The sequence below is a fragment of the Diceros bicornis genome, chromosome 19 (genome assembly GCF_020826845.1).
Source record: "Diceros bicornis minor isolate mBicDic1 chromosome 19, mDicBic1.mat.cur, whole genome shotgun sequence".
Taxonomy (NCBI): domain Eukaryota; kingdom Metazoa; phylum Chordata; class Mammalia; order Perissodactyla; family Rhinocerotidae; genus Diceros; species Diceros bicornis.
In genome coordinates, this window is record NC_080758.1 from 17,633,202 (window position 1) to 17,649,280 (window position 16,079).

A 16,079-nucleotide genomic window follows, 5' to 3' on the forward strand; every position below is an offset into this window, starting at 1 on the left:
GGGAGGGCATGTGCTCTGAAGATGCCATGAGAACTGCTATTCTATACTCCAGAAAACTTGAGAGAGGGAACAAATAGGAGCCAAGGGAGCCAGGACAAGTTAGAATTGTGACACCAAGTTCCCTAGTGGCAGGAGACCTCCTCCTCCCCTGGGTCAGCCCCTGTGATCAGCCATGCCCAGGGTCACAAGTCATGGGCCTGGCTCGGGCCTCTCCTGAGAGGCTCCCTAACGACTCATCTGCTCAAGACAGGCCTTGGGTGAGGGTTTGATGGAGGAAACAGCATAGCTCTGGGCAGAAGGGATCATTCCAGTTGTCCCAAAGGCCACTCCTCTCTGAGTCCCCAGAGACTAGCACAGAGTAGGGCATGTGGTTAAGCGCTCTGTAAGCATTTGTAGAACTATTAAGAATCTCCGATGGGCCGGCCCGGTGGTGCAAGCGGTGAAGTGCACGCGCTCCCCTGCGGTGGCCCGGGGTTCGCTGGTTCGGATCCCCGGGCGTGCACGGACACACCGCTTGGCAAGCCATGCTGTGATGGCGTCCCATATAAAGTGGAGGAAGATGGGCAGGGGGTGTTAGCCCAGGTCCAGTCTTCCTCAGCAAAAAAAAAAAAAAAAAAAAAGAGGAGGATTGGCAGATGTTAGCACAGGGCTGATCTCCTCAAAAAAAAAAAAAAAAAAAAAAAAAGGTCCCACTGCCAGGCCTCCCGCCCAGACCTGTGGAATCCCACTTTCTGGGAAGCAGGACTTGGAGAAACCTCCCTTGCGGTTCTTTTGTGGGGGACACACGGGCTAGGAACAGGCTGGTCCAAGGCCTTCATGTTTTGAAGGTGGTGGTGGTCCGGAAGCCAGATAGGGGCGGAAGAATGCGCCTGGGATGACAAGTGCAGAGTGTCAGGAATTAACAGGTCTCCATTCAAGGAAACTGTTCCCCTCCATCTAGGGGGATCTGGGGTGTAGGGGAGTGAGGCCTGTGTTCTCTGCCACAGCACTCAGTCCAGAGCCTGAGGCTCCCCACTTTCGGAAACCCTAGCCATGCCTGACTTTCATATTTCTCCCCCATAGTCTGTCCAGTCCAGTCCTTGGAATCCCAACAAGGATGGGGGCAGGTGGCTGTGCTGAAACAGAAGGAAGCCTTTGGCAGGTTCACAGAGTGAATCCCTTGAGCGTTGCCCAGGTGTCCTTGCCCCGCTATTACAGCCCAGGCCCCCAGCCAGGTTCCAAGTGGCACCTGGTGTCCTCCATGAGATCCAGCTCCCAGGAGAGCAGCGAGTCCCAGCCTGCCGGCTCGAGGGACAGCTCCGACTCTGATCTGTGGTTTTAGGCTTCCAGCCCCAACCAGGTCTTTGTTCAAACCGGGAAGAAAAAGGAAAAAGCTACACGGTTCTTTCTCCCGAGAAAGGGAAGAGGGAAGGCGGGGAGAGAGAGGGGGGATGCCTCAGGCCCAGCCTGCTCGTCTCCTGCGTGGGGGTGGGGACGAGGGAGAGATGTGGGTGTCTAAGAGGGGTGCCTGGGCGGCTGATGAGGTGGGGGGCGATTGCGGGGCGGTCAGCAATGCCCTAGAAGAGTGTGTGTGTGAATGTGTGTGGGTGTGTGTTGGGGGGGGCTGTCGACTGTTGGATGAAACGCTCACCCCAGGGCATGCCCGAGACCCTGGCCAACAGACGCCTGCCCTAGCTTAGGGCAGATGCCCCTCCCCTCCCCCGATTCACCTAGCCCCCCCATCCCGAGTTGAGACGCCTGTTCCTCCCTCCCTCCGTCCCCCACCCCACTCCCCACATTCACCTGTTCTCCCACTCCGAGTTCAAACGGCTGCTCCCTCTCTCCCTCCTCCTCCCACCGCCCCCGGTACCTGCGCCCCAGCCGGGCAGACGATGCTTGGCTGCGTGGCGCGGCGCGGGGCGAAGAGGCGAGGACGCTGCCGGGCGTGCGGGTGCGGGGGTGATGTGTGTAGGCGCGTGACAGTGCGAGCGGCCTCGAGCCGGCCAGCCCCGGTGAGGGTGCGCGGGGGAGCCCGCGTGTGCCAGCCGCGGGCGTGTGCCGGGCGCGGGCGTGCGCGCGAGGGTGTGTGCGCGGCCGAGGCGGAGCGCCCGGGCGGGCGGCGGCGACGGCGGCGGCGGCGGCGTTAGGACTCGGGGGACACCGCCCCCCGCCCCCCGCGTCCCGCCCCCGCCCAGCCTCCCGCCTCAGTTCGCGCGGAGCCTCGGCTTCGAGCGCAGCGGCCGCGGCTCCGGGAGCCCAGCGGAGCCAGCCGGGCGCCCAGCGGCGCGCAGAGCCTGCGGCCGCGCCGGCGATGCGGGGCCGCCCCGCGCCCGCCCCAGTCCCGGCCCCGGCCCCCGCGGGAAGGGGCTGAGCCGCCCACCGCCGCCCGGATGGCGAGCCTCGCTGCGCTCGCCCTCAGCCTGCTCCTCCGGCTGCAGCTGCCGCCGCTGCCCGGCGCCCGGGCACAGAGCGCCGCAGGTGAGTGCGCCCGCCAGGCTCCCCGCTCCCTCCCCGGTGCGCCCGGGCACCCGCCGCGCGGCCCTGGGAGGAGAAAGTTGTGCGGTCTCGCGGAGGACGCGGGTCCCGGGGGCCAGAGCCCGGGTCCCTGCGTCCAGATGCGGGCAGCCGCGTCCAGGCGCGCCCGGGCCAGCGCGCCCGGCCCCTGGCGTCCCTAGGCAGCCCGCGTTTGGCGAAGTTCCACGCTTTACTTTCCCGCCGGCCCCCGGGCTGGAGTAACTTTCCGCGGTTGTTGCGAATTATTTCCACTTGCTGCCTCCCACTTGTCGGAATCTGTCGCTTGAGTGTTTGGGGCGGCGAGACGGGAAGTGGCATCGACGCCCGGGGTGGAGCGCTCTCTCCCCGCATCTTCTTAGGCAGCGCGCGCTTTTCGTGCAGAGGACTGGTCGCTAGCAGGCCCAGGCTGCCAGGGCGGTGGCTTTTCTTTTCTCCCGGGAGATACAGGAAGCTCCAGACTTGCCCTAAATACGCTGCGTCCCTAAGCTTGTCCTTAAGCCGCTGAAGGCACTCGTGGAGGTGTTTGTACTAAGGATCGAGACAGCAATACCTCCTCCCTACCCCGTGGTTTTTATCCCGAGTAAATGGGCGCCCCTGTGAAGGCCCTACAAGTGGAGTGGCGTTGACCTGTGAGCGTCTGCTCCTGAAAAGTTTGGGGAACTCATCGTTGGGTTTGACCATGGGAATGAGGTGAGCAGAGGTAGTTTCCAGTGTGGGGCTTTGCCCTTGGGGTGCGCCTAATGGTGAGTTGGCGTGCCCAGGCGACCACCACGATCCAGGGTCTTACACATCACCAAATCCCACCGCAGGCAGCTTCCAGCTCTGAGTCCCCAAAGAGTAGGCGGTGGGGGGAAGGAGAGAAGGGAAGAAGTGGTGCAGGTGTGCTTCCAAGTTCAAAATCACCTTGAAGTTTCTTAGCACCGATTGGCTTTGGTGCGACCACACGGAGCGGAGATTGCTGGGATCAGAGGGACAAGCCGAGATAAGCAAGTGGGACTTAGGAAAAGACTCGTTTTGGATTGCTGAGTAACAGCGGTGCCCATATATTATCGTGAAGAAAGAAAGAGAAAAGCGTGGGGAAGTGTACCCTCTTTAAACGGGCTGCTTCTGAGGTTAAGAACCGCTGGAATGACATTCCATTGGAAATGCAGCGGAGTCTTCCTTGCTCCATACCAAAATGGGAACTGAATATGGGACTTCTGCAAAGGGACAGCCTGTTTCCGTGGCTGGGAAGTTAGGTGACTGGGACACTTCTTTTGAGGTGTGTGAGGCTGAGAGGTTGGATTAGCAAGTGAGAGATGAGGGATGGCCACAACGTCATTCTAAAGATGGTGCACAATTCTTGTTTTCCTCGTTGTGGGTCTGTTAGGTGTGCTAGGGAGGCGAGCGGGGAGGATGCTTGGGGCAGTCCTGGGGATCCGGGCATGATTCTTAACTTAGGTTTTACTATCCTCCAGGGCCTGGCCAGCCTGCCACACGTTGATAGTACTCACGTTCCTGCGGCAAAAACAGTATCAAAAATCTTCCACCGCGGGGCTCAAATCGTTCTTGGGTAGCGTGCGGTAAAACCGTACGGGCTTGGGCAGCTGTCCAATGCTGAAAGCACGCCGGTTCCGGATGCTCCCGCCAGGTGGCGCTCGCCCACAACTGTTAAAATGCAAATCGAGTTGCTTTCATCTCAGGAATAGAACTTCTTTTCAATTTTTAAATGAGTAATGTGTTTATTCAGCAGCCTTTTGTTAAAACATTTAGAGAAGTGTGAGGAGCAAGCACCTTTTCTTTGCTTCCTCTTAGGAACACACGGGAAAGAAAAGCAATCCTGGAATACAGTTTGGGAGGAAATCTACTGTTAAGCCACCATATGTTTCTTTTGGTTCTACCTGAGCCGAGCGGCTTCTGCAAACCTCCTAGAGCATATACTCAGCAAGGGGCTGCGTTTGTTCCAGGGGATCCTTATACTAGTGGGATTAGCTAGTGTTGGAGATTTGGTGCTTTCTAAACCTCACCCATTTGTAAAAATGGGGATTTTATGTATATATCTACCCTTTCCTTTCTGTTTAATGCTCACTAGACCATTTAAATTAGATTATTTTTTGCAGGTCTCCTCATGAACATCTGCATTTGTGGATGCAGGGATGCTGCAAATGTCAACTTTTAAAAATGCATTTATCTTCTTACTTTATTTCTAAATGCAGAAATTGTTGGAACCCAAATCATGTATAAGTAAGACAATAGCTCGATTTCCTTTAAAGAGTCTTATTTAAACTTTTGGCAAGTTTGGGTAAACAATACATTTTAAAGCTCAGTAGTGTGTTCTCCATATTCTTTTTAATCTGAAAATTCCCAGTCTCGAAAGCAATTTCAATTTGTAAGCTTACATCCAGGACACAGTTGGGGTGATAGGTTTTGCTGTAACACGTTGGTCACAGTGTCCAGAAGTCAGTGCCGAAAGCTTGTCTTCAAAAGGCAGTTTCTTTCTTCTTTGCTCTAAGATGTGTTTCATGAGCCAGGACAAGTTTTGTAGGGAATGATAGTAAAAAAGCATTTAAAATCAGCCTAAGAGCCTGGCAAAACATGCTTTGGGATGAAGGGAGAGGCAAACAGTTAAACAAATGGGTAAAGGGATAATTAGTCCATTTACTAGTGAGTTTCAGCTTCCGTACGTTGAGAGCAGAAATGGATCTTGGAGGGGACTGACTTGAGATTGCAATTGGTAGCGATGTAGTCATTTAACTCGATAATCATTGCCAGATACCTCTGGGGAACTGTTAGCAGTACAGTCAGATTTCACTTTCTGTCCTGGATTGCTTGATTTGTTTCCTAATAAAAGAACAATTAATGTGCAAACCTGGCTTGGATTCTGTTTCAGGAACGATCACAAACACATTCATAGTGAAAGCAGACCATCGTTTTGGATTACAACCCCTACCTTTCTCCTCTGCTTAATTTCTTCTTGTTTATCCCCAGCACAGGTCCTGCAGGCTCCAGGCTGCCAGCTGAGACGGCGTCCGCTGTGGTAGTGTAACTGTCACCTTTCAGAGCCACGATCACAGGACATTACAGTGTTGTTCTTTTAAGCATGGGATACTCCCATGACTCTCTGACAGCGTGTTGCTGTGGAAACAAGAACAATGCCATGTAGGCAGTGGGTTCTTGATAAATATTTATTGATGATGATGAAGAGATGGGCGAGTCTTGTGGCAACCGTCATGGGGGACGAGGGAGTTTAACTCGGGAAGCAGCCTGATTTAGAGAAAAGAGTGTGAGCTTTGGAGTCTGAAGTCCTCAGTTTGAATCCTGCCTCCACCTCTTTCTAGCTCTGCCAGCGTGGGCAAGTTGTTTACCTTCCCAGATCCCCAGCTTCTCATCTGTAAAGTGAGGATAATTATAGCTGCCTCACTGGATTCTGTGAAGACTAAATAAGATGATATATGCAGAGCGAGTAGTAGATGGTGCGTAGCAGTACTTTATCGTAAAGGGGAGCCTTGTCTCTTACTAGCCTTGGCATTGGTGTATGTACACAGGCCGAGAGGGCATTAATGTTAGGCTCAGGTATGGACTGAAAATTAGGTGGCTGGGTTTTGGTTTTTCTCCTTTTCTTCCTTTTGGGGGCTTGATTTCCTGCAATCACTTTTAGAAAGAGATTTAGAATGAAACAGGTGACAGTAATACATTTCGCCATTCAAGGATTAGATAGGGAATGTTTAGTTTTAAGCACGTTTTGCCTTCTAAATGAGAAATGATAAAAACCCAAATGGTTGCACATTGTAACAGGAAAGTATCTGTAAATCTGCTCTCCCTTACTACCACCCTCCCTCATACGGTCTGTCTCCTGCTTCATTTCCATCTCTCACCTCACCTAGAAATCAAGTGCGTGGCTCTCTGGGGCAGTGGGGGGAAAGATGCTCTGTGCACTTGATAAACAAGCAAAGAACAAGTAAACGTATAGAGGGCCGTGGCATTCCAATAAATAAAAAAGCTATGAGATTATTGAAAACGAACCATGTCCGACAAGTGTAATAGCATTTGCAAGCATATTACAGAATTGGGGCTAGGAGGCAACACTGTGTATATGAGAAGGCAGTTAGAGTGTCTCATGAAATCTTATAAAATGGATTCAAGTTGGTTTTGGAGAAGAAGAAAGCCATGGGTTTTCTATGGATTAATAACAATCCAATGCAGCCAAAGGGACAGCGGCGACCACTAGTGTTGTGTCCAGGTGACCAGTTTGGGTCATGGGCTTCAGCATTTGATGTGGTGTTGCTGGACACTCTTACTTGCCTGGAAGAGAGAGAAATGAACCTGATAATGCCATTTATTTACTGTCTATTAGTAAGAGTTGCAGGTTCTAAAGAAGATACAGAGGGACCCAGTGAGGATTCCAGGCATCAATCCCAAGGGACTACCAGAAGTCAACTGTGAAAAATGGGAATTAACGTGTCAAAAGGGCGGAGTGGTGAAAAGATGCAGAGCCTTTGAGAAATGGTGATCATTTGGCCTGTTTTGGCCCGAAGTGTCAGCATTATTTCACCTGGCCCATCCTAGGTATTTACACAGGCAAAGGCTGCTCAGACGCCCCGCCAGATCCGCCGTCAGACTCATTATGTAAGTAATAAATTGAAGTGAGTCCACAGTGTTACAGACTTAATTTTTTTCACGCTGGAGTTAGGCTGTTGAAGTACATCTGACACGTCCATGTCCATTGGTACATGAGTGGAATAGATATAAAGTCTTTCCAATTTCTTGAATATTCAGCTTAAAATTTTTATTCAATGCCGGCGGGAATAAAAAATGGTGAGCAGTTTCTTTAAAAAGTTAAACATACCCGTGCCATAGGATCCAGCATTCCACTTCTAGGACTATCCCCAACAGACATGAAAACATGTGTCCACACAAAGACATACATGGATATTCATAACAGCCCCAAACTGGAAACAATCCGAACGTCCATCAACTGGTGAATCCATCCAGTGGAATACTAGCAATAAAAAGGAATGCACTGTTGATATACCCTACAACATGGAGGGACCTCAAAAACACTATGCTAAGCAAAAGAAGCCAGATGCAAAAGACTACATATTATATGAAATATTCAGAAAAGACAAATCTATAGAGACAGAAAGCAGATCCGTGGTTGCCTGAGGCTGGGCAGGGAAGCAGGGATTTACAGCAAGTGGGCACCAGAGAACATTTTGGAGTGATGGAAAGATTTGAAAACTGGAAGGTGGTGATGGTTGTGTAACTCTATAAATCCTGGCTCGCGGCTTGTCATATGAACTTGATAAGTTACTTCACTCTTCTGAACCTTTATGTTTGCATCTGTAAAATGGGCACACCGATGCCTCAATCCTGCAAGAGCCAGAGATAGCTCCTGTAAATTGTCAAGCTTGATTCCTGGCACAAAATGGGCACCCAGCAAATGACATTATTATTACTTATCCCTTGCCAGTCTCCAAAACAGTTTGTTGCATTAATTATTTGCAAGGCATTATTTTTGGTTGTTTTTTCCCTCTCTTTTAGGGTCTTATGACTGTGAATTAAATCAGTGAGCTAACATTTCTTCCCCTCATCCGTTTGACAAAACTTAAAAAGTTTAAGACTATCAAGTTTTGACAAGGATCTGAGCAATTAGGTGGCTTTGTTCCTTGTGGAGTAGTGACTATTGAAACAGCCTTTTTGAGTGCTAATTTGGCAATGTCTGTTAAAATCGAAGACGTGAGTACCTTGTGCCTGGAGTGTTTTGGTTGGGTATGAATTGGTGGGGGGAGAGAATAGACCATTCATTCATTTTCTTTCTCATTAAGCTGAGGATGTAGAAATTTTACAGAAGAGAAGATGCTCCTCGGCTCAGGAGCAGATACAACATTATTTTATTTTATTTTATTTTAGGTCATATTGGCTTTTAATATTGTGTAAATTTCAGGCGTACATGATTATATTTCAGTTTTAGTTTAGATTGCATTGTGTTCACCACCAATAGTCTAGTTTTTATCCATCCCCGTACAAAAGATGCAACATGTTTTTGGCCCCTTAGTTTCCTAACACGATGAACAGCTGCCAGAGGAGAGGAAACAGCTCCAAACTTTCGTTTTTTCTGGCTTTAGAGGGGGCCTCCATCAACACCCTGGGAGACCTTCGCACTGGCAGTTCAGGTGCTGACCTTTTTTTTTTTCCTTATTTTTTAAATTTTATTTATTTATTTTTTGTGAGGAGGACCAGCCCTGAGCTAACATCCAATGCCAATCCTCCTCTTTTTTGCTCAGGAAGACTAGCCCTGGGCTAACATCCGTGCCCATCTTCCTCCACTTTATATGCGACGCTGCCACGGCATGACTTAACAAGCGGTACGTCGGTGCGCGCCAGGGATCTGAACCGGCGAACCCCGGGCCGCCACAGGGGAGCGCGCGCACTTAACCACTTGCACCACCGGACCGGCCCCTTGGGTGCTGCTCTTAAAAAGATGTTTCCGAACCTCAAACTTTCTTGGCATCATGAGGCTCGTCCTCATCCAGGCCAGGAGACACACATTCCCAGCTCCAGCTTCCCAGGACCCTAGAAGGCCCATTTCCTCTCAGATCACCCTGACTTTGCTATACTCCTCGTTTCTCCCAGTGGTTCTGAAACCAACCTCGAGATCACAAACCCATTTGCCTTGGTCCTCCGAGACTCATGGTGGGTGGTTACATATTCGTCATGTAAGGATCCTGCCTTTGTCTCTTTGGAACCAAGCATGCATTAATGGGTTCACGTCAGCAAGCTCTTTTTAAGAGCGCTTAATGTTTGATCATCAGGAACGAGTGGCCTGGGATGATCTGGACTTGCTCTAATTGACTATAATTATGACTTTTTTTTTTGCTGCTAAATGATTACAAGTTGGTCAATAGGAGCCCCTTCAAACCAGATCCTTTTCACTTTCAGACGTCTTTGAGAGCATCCTTATTTTTCTGTGATAACAAACATCTTCAGGGTCACCTCTAGGTTTGCCATCCCAACGTGTAGTCAGTTATTTTTTAAAGAGCCCTGGGCCCTTTCCGTGGAGACAGAATTGGAGATGCACATTGGGGTGTTTTATTTGAACACTGGAGGAGAACAGAAGAAAACAAGAACTGCTGGTAATATTGGGAATAGAAAAAAAGATACTTTAAACAGCATGTATTTATGACCATTTATCTCCTTGATTGTTTAACATTGATTTGAACCTGAGAACTTATTCATCTAATTAAAATAATCTTGTCACAGTGTCACATTATCGGCTTAAATTAGTATATAGCCTAGAAGTTGATATCACCATTTCTTTTTTTCTTAAGCATCTTGGAATTGGCCCCTAAGTGAGTGGTTCCAGGTGATTCTCACCTGTCAGTGTTTCATGGGCACCAGTTTTCTGAAAGGAAAAGGAAAAAAAACAAACAAAAACAAATCCCAGTCTCATTTTAAGGGAACTATGTTAGTTAGCTATTGCTGTATAACAAGTATTCCCCCTGCTACCTGGCAATGGGCTTGCTCTGCTTGCCGCCATCTGAGCCGATTAATCGAAATGAGTTAGAGATTGAGAAACGAAGTTTAATTAGATTAGCTGGCAAATTGGAAGACAGGTGACTAATATCTCAAAGACCCATCTTCAAAGATTACAGAATTTTGAGGTAGTTATATAGGAAAAATGGGCAGTAAGGAGGGGGTTCAGAAATGTACATGATGGACTCCAGGATCTCTCATTGTTCTTTTCTTCTGTTGATGATGATGAATATTCTCCAGGTGCTCTTTCTTCCTGGAGGCCTTCTTATTCCCTGGGAAAATTCATTAAAATTGTTAAGAACAAAGCTATCAGAGTACCTCAGCAGGACTAGGTGCACAGGATCAGGGCCAGAAAATCATGACAGCATGCAGCAATTTGTAATGATCACATGCTAGAAAGGTTTCAGCTAAGAAAGGGTTATTTAGTGTAACAAGATGGCCTCACTTATGTTGACTTACACCCCCAAGCTTAGTGGCTCTATTTTCTCACCATTTCTTTGGGTCAGGAATCTGGGTGTGGCATAGCTGGGTTCTCTGGCTCTGGATCTCTCACAGGCTGCAGTCAAAGTGTTGGTGGGGGCTGCGGTCCAGTCAGCCTGAATGTGGAAGGATCTGCTTCCAAGGTCACTCACGTGGTTGTGTTGGGAGGATTCAGTTACTCATGGGCTGTTGGCTTGAGGGCCTCAGTTCCTCCTGAGCTGTTGGCTAGAGGACGCCCTGGGTTCCTTTCCACATGGGCCCCTCCATCACAACGTGGTAGCTGGCTTCATCAGAGTGAGCAACTGAGAGGGTAGGAGACAGTGTGAGCAAGATGGAAGTCAGTCTTTCGTAACCTAATTTTGGAAGTGACATCCCATCACTTTTGCCATATTCTGTGTGTCAGAAGTAAGTCACTGGGTCCAGCCCACACTCAAGAGAAGGGAATTGCATAGGGCCTTAAATCCTAGGAAGTGGGGATCATTGGGAGCCATTTCATGAGCTGCCTACAGCTGGAACCTCAAATAACAGACAATTAGAGGAAACCTTGTATCTTGGAGAAAAATACAAATATAACCTTTGAAGTGTGTGCAGATTTTTTCATTATTTAAATTATTTTGGGCACCAGTGTCAGTTCAGTGTCAAGCTTTCACTCTTTAAAGGAGTTTGAATAGAGAGATTTATTGTCTCAAAATTGACTTAGTCCAAATCTTAAAAATGTGAATTAGGAATGTCAGAAAGTAAAAACTAATTAATATGAAGACCCATCAGAAAATGCTTCAAATTTTACCCTAAAAGTTGAAGTACTATAATGTTTTGCTAAGACCATAAAACTTTCACACTAGTATCTGGGTTTCACAAGAGCCAATTGATAAAAAAACACCAATGGATTAGAGCTATAATATAATTTAGCTGAAATTTCATATTTTTATTACATTTAGATATCCCAGTTTTAAAAAATGGTACTTATTTTAGACCTTTTTGACCCATTTCCAGAGGGTTTTTTATTGTCACATAAAACTAACATAGAGAATTTAATAAGTTACAGCGATGGAAAGGTTTAATGTGAATATACAAATTATTATATGGATCAGAACATGTCCTACCTGTACTCTTAGTTTCAATTCCTGTGACAATAGTACAGTCATTACAGAAGAAATTCAGTCACGGTATTTTTTCAGGGTAACTGTGATTGGGACACGTGAGATCTTCCAGTGAAAGATAGTTTTGTTAAAATCCAAGTGGGCTGAGCAGACATTGGACTTCCTGGTGGGGTCCTGCTCTAGGAATTTACAGAGTAACTATTTGCTTGGGAAAGTGGTGAGGCAGTGGTTCCAAAGGTCCCCATTGTGCTCAGCTAGGCAGTTCTGTATTAAGGCGGGAGGGTCATCAATTTCTTATGGTCCCAGCTCCAGGCCCTTTTGGACTCGTTTCCACAAGGTGACCCCGGAGAAGGAGGAAGCCAAGACACCTTGAGTTCGCCCTTCATCTGCCTTAGAGAAGTGTTTGTATGGCCTTCACTTTCAGAGGCTTGGAAATTTGAGCAGTTTCTCGTTTATTAACTGTCACCTTCAGTCTTGCTGAGCCAGGCTGTGCAAGGTCGTGTGTCAGCCATCCCTCCTGGTGTGAGGGATGGGGGCATGATTTCCCTAGGTGTCTAGGTCAGGGCTGCTGCACGTGGTTATGTACAACCTGCACAGCTGTACGTCCAGGACTGGGTCAAGGACCTCGTTCCGTGCTACTGTACCAGCTTTGAGTTCAAAGCCATTTCCGTGTCCAGTCGCTCTCCTATTTCCAGGTCCAGAGCTCCTGATGTTTTCACTGTTATTTTTTTTCTTCTATTCAGTGAACCTTTCCTCTGTCAAATATTGTCCATTTACCATCTCTTCCCTTTTTGCATTATTTTTTCACCTTTTGTTATAGGAAATGTGTGTATTGGGGTGAGGAGAGTACTTTTTGGCTCAGAAACTTCAGAACCCAAGACTTTCAGCCAAGATTCTAACCTGTCTCAAACCAGGGGTGGGGTGGGGTGGGGTGGAAGGAATGATCAGTTCTGTTCAGAAGCCAGGAGCATTGCCAGCCTCTTCTCTGCATCTCAGCTGCCTCTCAGTTCAGGATGGTTATCTTCCTCTAAACAAAATTGTCTGTAACAAAGCAGAGGCTAGCTCCCCAACACTGGGGTTGCATTGTCTTGAGGCCATTTAAATTAGGTTTATGGAGGAACTACAGAAGCTCCTGGAAAGAGGAAACATATAGTTTTCAACTATTGGGATGCTCAGCTCAAATATGCAAATATCTTAGCTGAACTGAAGTACCGTACCACCGTTGCTTCAAACAGAAGTTTAAAAAGCTTTTTTTTGTATACTTTCAATGAAAAATTTCCATCTCAATTAAGTCTTTTAAATTTTCTGCACAGTGTTCCAAGTAGAGCATTATTTCTGAGACGACCCTCTGAACACCATTTTTGATGGAGGAGTGCAATTAACCTGAACAAATTCCAGAGTTCCAAGGTCACCATTGTCTGTAAAAGATGTACACATATTTTAAAACAGAATTTCTTAGTTTAGCTTGGGATTGCTCTCCTTATTGGTCACTTTTTTAGTGAAGGTTGATGAAGTCAGAGCTTTCTTACCTTTATTATCTTTGCCTCTTCCCACATATGAAACGTTGAGCACACATTGAAATTCGCTTGTGTGCAAAAGCGTATTGTTATTGCTTTTACCTGAGAGTTGGCTTAGCCAGTGCTGAAGCATTTCTCAGTTCCATCCTCATTTCCTGTCACCTCTGAAACCTCAGCAGCTTCCATTTGTTCCTGGAAAGTTACTCACCACCTGTTCCCCCTGGAGCTCTAGGGGTCCTTAGTACCTGCCTCATCCCAGGTTACCTTTTCAGATGTCTGATCTGGGGACATCCTTTTGTGATCCATAGATTTTGGCTCAAAGCTCAGACATTTCCTTCTTTTGGGGTTTCAACTCCCTTTGGAGATTCTTAGTTCTAGCCACTGTTTTGGCTCATATAGAAGATCCCAGAATTATGCCTTGGACTCATTGCCCTTGGCTCAGCCATCTTTTATTATATGCCAGGTCCAAATGGTTGAGGGAGAGGAATAGTGGATGAATTCCACTTGAATTAGCTCCTTCCACAAAAATTGTCATGTTTTACTCATTGTTCCCTACTTTGACATTCTGATCTCTGATTAAAATCTGGCCACGATGGTAAGCTCTTTATGCCTGTCCCACTTCTGACGCCAACAGCATAGTTTCAAATGGGTTACAGACGATCTAGCAGAGACCCTGTATGTGCTTCCAAACTTCCATAAATTTCTGACTTAGTTAGACAAAGATACAAGATATCATGGAAGTGTGGTGACTATACAGAGCAGAAGCATATGTGGTATATCCTGGCCTGGGCTTTTCTGGACTCTTGGTTCCCTAATGGGGTACATAGTTCCTAGTGACATCTTCAACACTGGCAGAATCCTGCTGGTACACAGAAGAACCCCAATTTTTGCTATGCCACTGCCCTTTTATATGAGCATCTTAGAAGATCTTATGCTGAAAATTTGAGCATCTATTAAGGAATATTTACAAATATTAGGCTCTTCTGGTTCATGAACCAAACTCAGCATCTGCAAGGCTGCATCCTCTTATGTAGAAGGAAAAAAGGGCTGATTTTATGGATGTAACAATCAAATATGTATTAATAATCAAACTATGTATGTTCATGTTAGTATAAAAAGCAGAATGGAAGGCTACACTCATTAGAGGTGTGGAGAGAAATGGAACTGAGATGGTAGATAAGAGGATTTTGGCTTTATCTGTAATATTCTATTTCATTTGAAAAGGAGAACACATTTTAAGAAAATTTGTTAAAATTAGTTGATAATTCTTGATAGAGAAGAACATAGGTGTTAATTACACTTCTCTTTGTACTATTTCTGCATTTAAATTATTTCCTTAAAAAATGATACGCTTGGAGTTTAAGATTTGTTAGTAAAGTGCAAATGGTAGGCATTCTAAACATATGTACTGTTTTCTTTAATCATTCTTTCAAAACAAATGTAAGTCTTATTTTGTACATGGAAAGCCTTCTGTCAAAGTTTGTAATGAGGATCCTATGGAGAATTCTAAGACACTTGCATCTGGTTAGAAGGAGAGAAGTAGACAATTGTGTCACAGATACAGAGAGACATTTGACAATGACTGATTGGGGCTCTGATGGTGAAGGCTTTATTAGGCAGCAGCATCCATCCCCTTCCCACTGTCCGTTCTCTCTCCTGGTACCTCCATGGGGCAGCCTTTGGCCGTGGGTTTGCTTGAGGCCCCAGAAAGGCGTATTTGACACAGGGAAATAATGTTGTATAATCTTTTCAATGTTTAGAGATGCTGTGAACCTGGGCACAGTTTCCCATCTATGAAATGACCGGATAACATCTGTGCTTCTTAAGGGCTGGAGTTCTAGTCTCTGACTTGAGGATTTTGATTTTTTTCCCCTGAAAATCAAATCATTTGAGATCTTTAATAGAGATCAATATGTTAAAAATCTACCCTTTCCGGATTAACCAGTTTTGTTGTTTGACACCACCTATAGTTTGTTTGTTCAAAAGGAATAAGTTGTGAAATCCCCGGGCCTAGGAGATAAAACAAATGGAATCTGTTTCCAGGATTGTTCATTTCAGGCAGCGGCTCCATTAGAGCAATCCAGATTAGAATATGACAGAAGGAATTTTCACTCTCCTGGGATGAAGATTTCTAAACCCCAAAGAGTATACAGAGGAGAGCAGCATTTGGTTCATGTTGGAATGGAAAGCAGAAAACACGAAGAGATGACAAGTCATTTGGTGAAATGATGGATGATAGGGGAACAATAATAGGGAACAAGATTCAAAAGTTATGAAAATCACAGGTGCACTGAGGTATGTCTGCAAAGCATGAAGGATTCAAACTGAACACCAGGGAAATAAATACAAGAGAGAAAATGACTACCAAATAGCGAACACTAACACTAATGTATACTTTAAATACTTACAAGGAGCCAGACGTTTTTCAAAGGCTTTACTAATTATCACTTATAGAGTTTTCATAACTCCTATGAGTTATCATCAAATTATCATCAAAATGAGGAACAGAGTGGTTAAGTAGCAAGCCCAAGGTCACACAGCTAGTGAGTGGTAGAGGCAGGACTTGAACCCAAGCAATTTGAGGCTAGAATCTGTGTTCTCGGCCACTACTTTCTGCTCTCTCTGGTTTGCTTTGTGTCAGGTGCTGCGCTAAATTCACACTTAGGGGAAAAATTTAGATTGTATTTGAAATTCCCAAGTGGAAAGCCTTCCTTCAGAATTTTCAATGAGAATTCCTTTGGGGGAGTTCTAAGACTTCATTTAATTCTCCTGATGATCCCATGAAGCAGGCACGACAATCCTGTATATTATCGGATAAGAAAATTGGTTTTATGGAGGTGCAAGGGCTTGGCCACAGTCACACTGGTGGTCGTCTCGTTTCAGAGCCCAGGTGTTGTTGAATGTTAGAAGATTTTTATGGCATTAAGAGGTATGGGAGTGAGGGTCTGTCTTCCTAAGAAAGAAGCCCCCTCTCCCT

At 46.5% G+C, this 16,079-nt stretch overlaps 1 protein-coding gene across 2 annotated transcripts in view; it reads left to right on the top strand.

The window, feature by feature from the left end:
• Positions 1-2,369: 2,369 nt before the first annotated feature.
• The window catches only part of PTPRT (protein tyrosine phosphatase receptor type T), a 1,006,475-nt gene continuing 992,765 nt past the window's right edge, over positions 2,370-16,079 (top strand). For both annotated transcript variants that reach the window (XM_058562674.1, XM_058562675.1), the window contains exon 1: positions 2,370-2,457. In XM_058562674.1, the coding sequence (XP_058418657.1) occupies positions 2,370-2,457 (88 nt within the window). The remainder of the gene's footprint in view (positions 2,458-16,079) is intronic.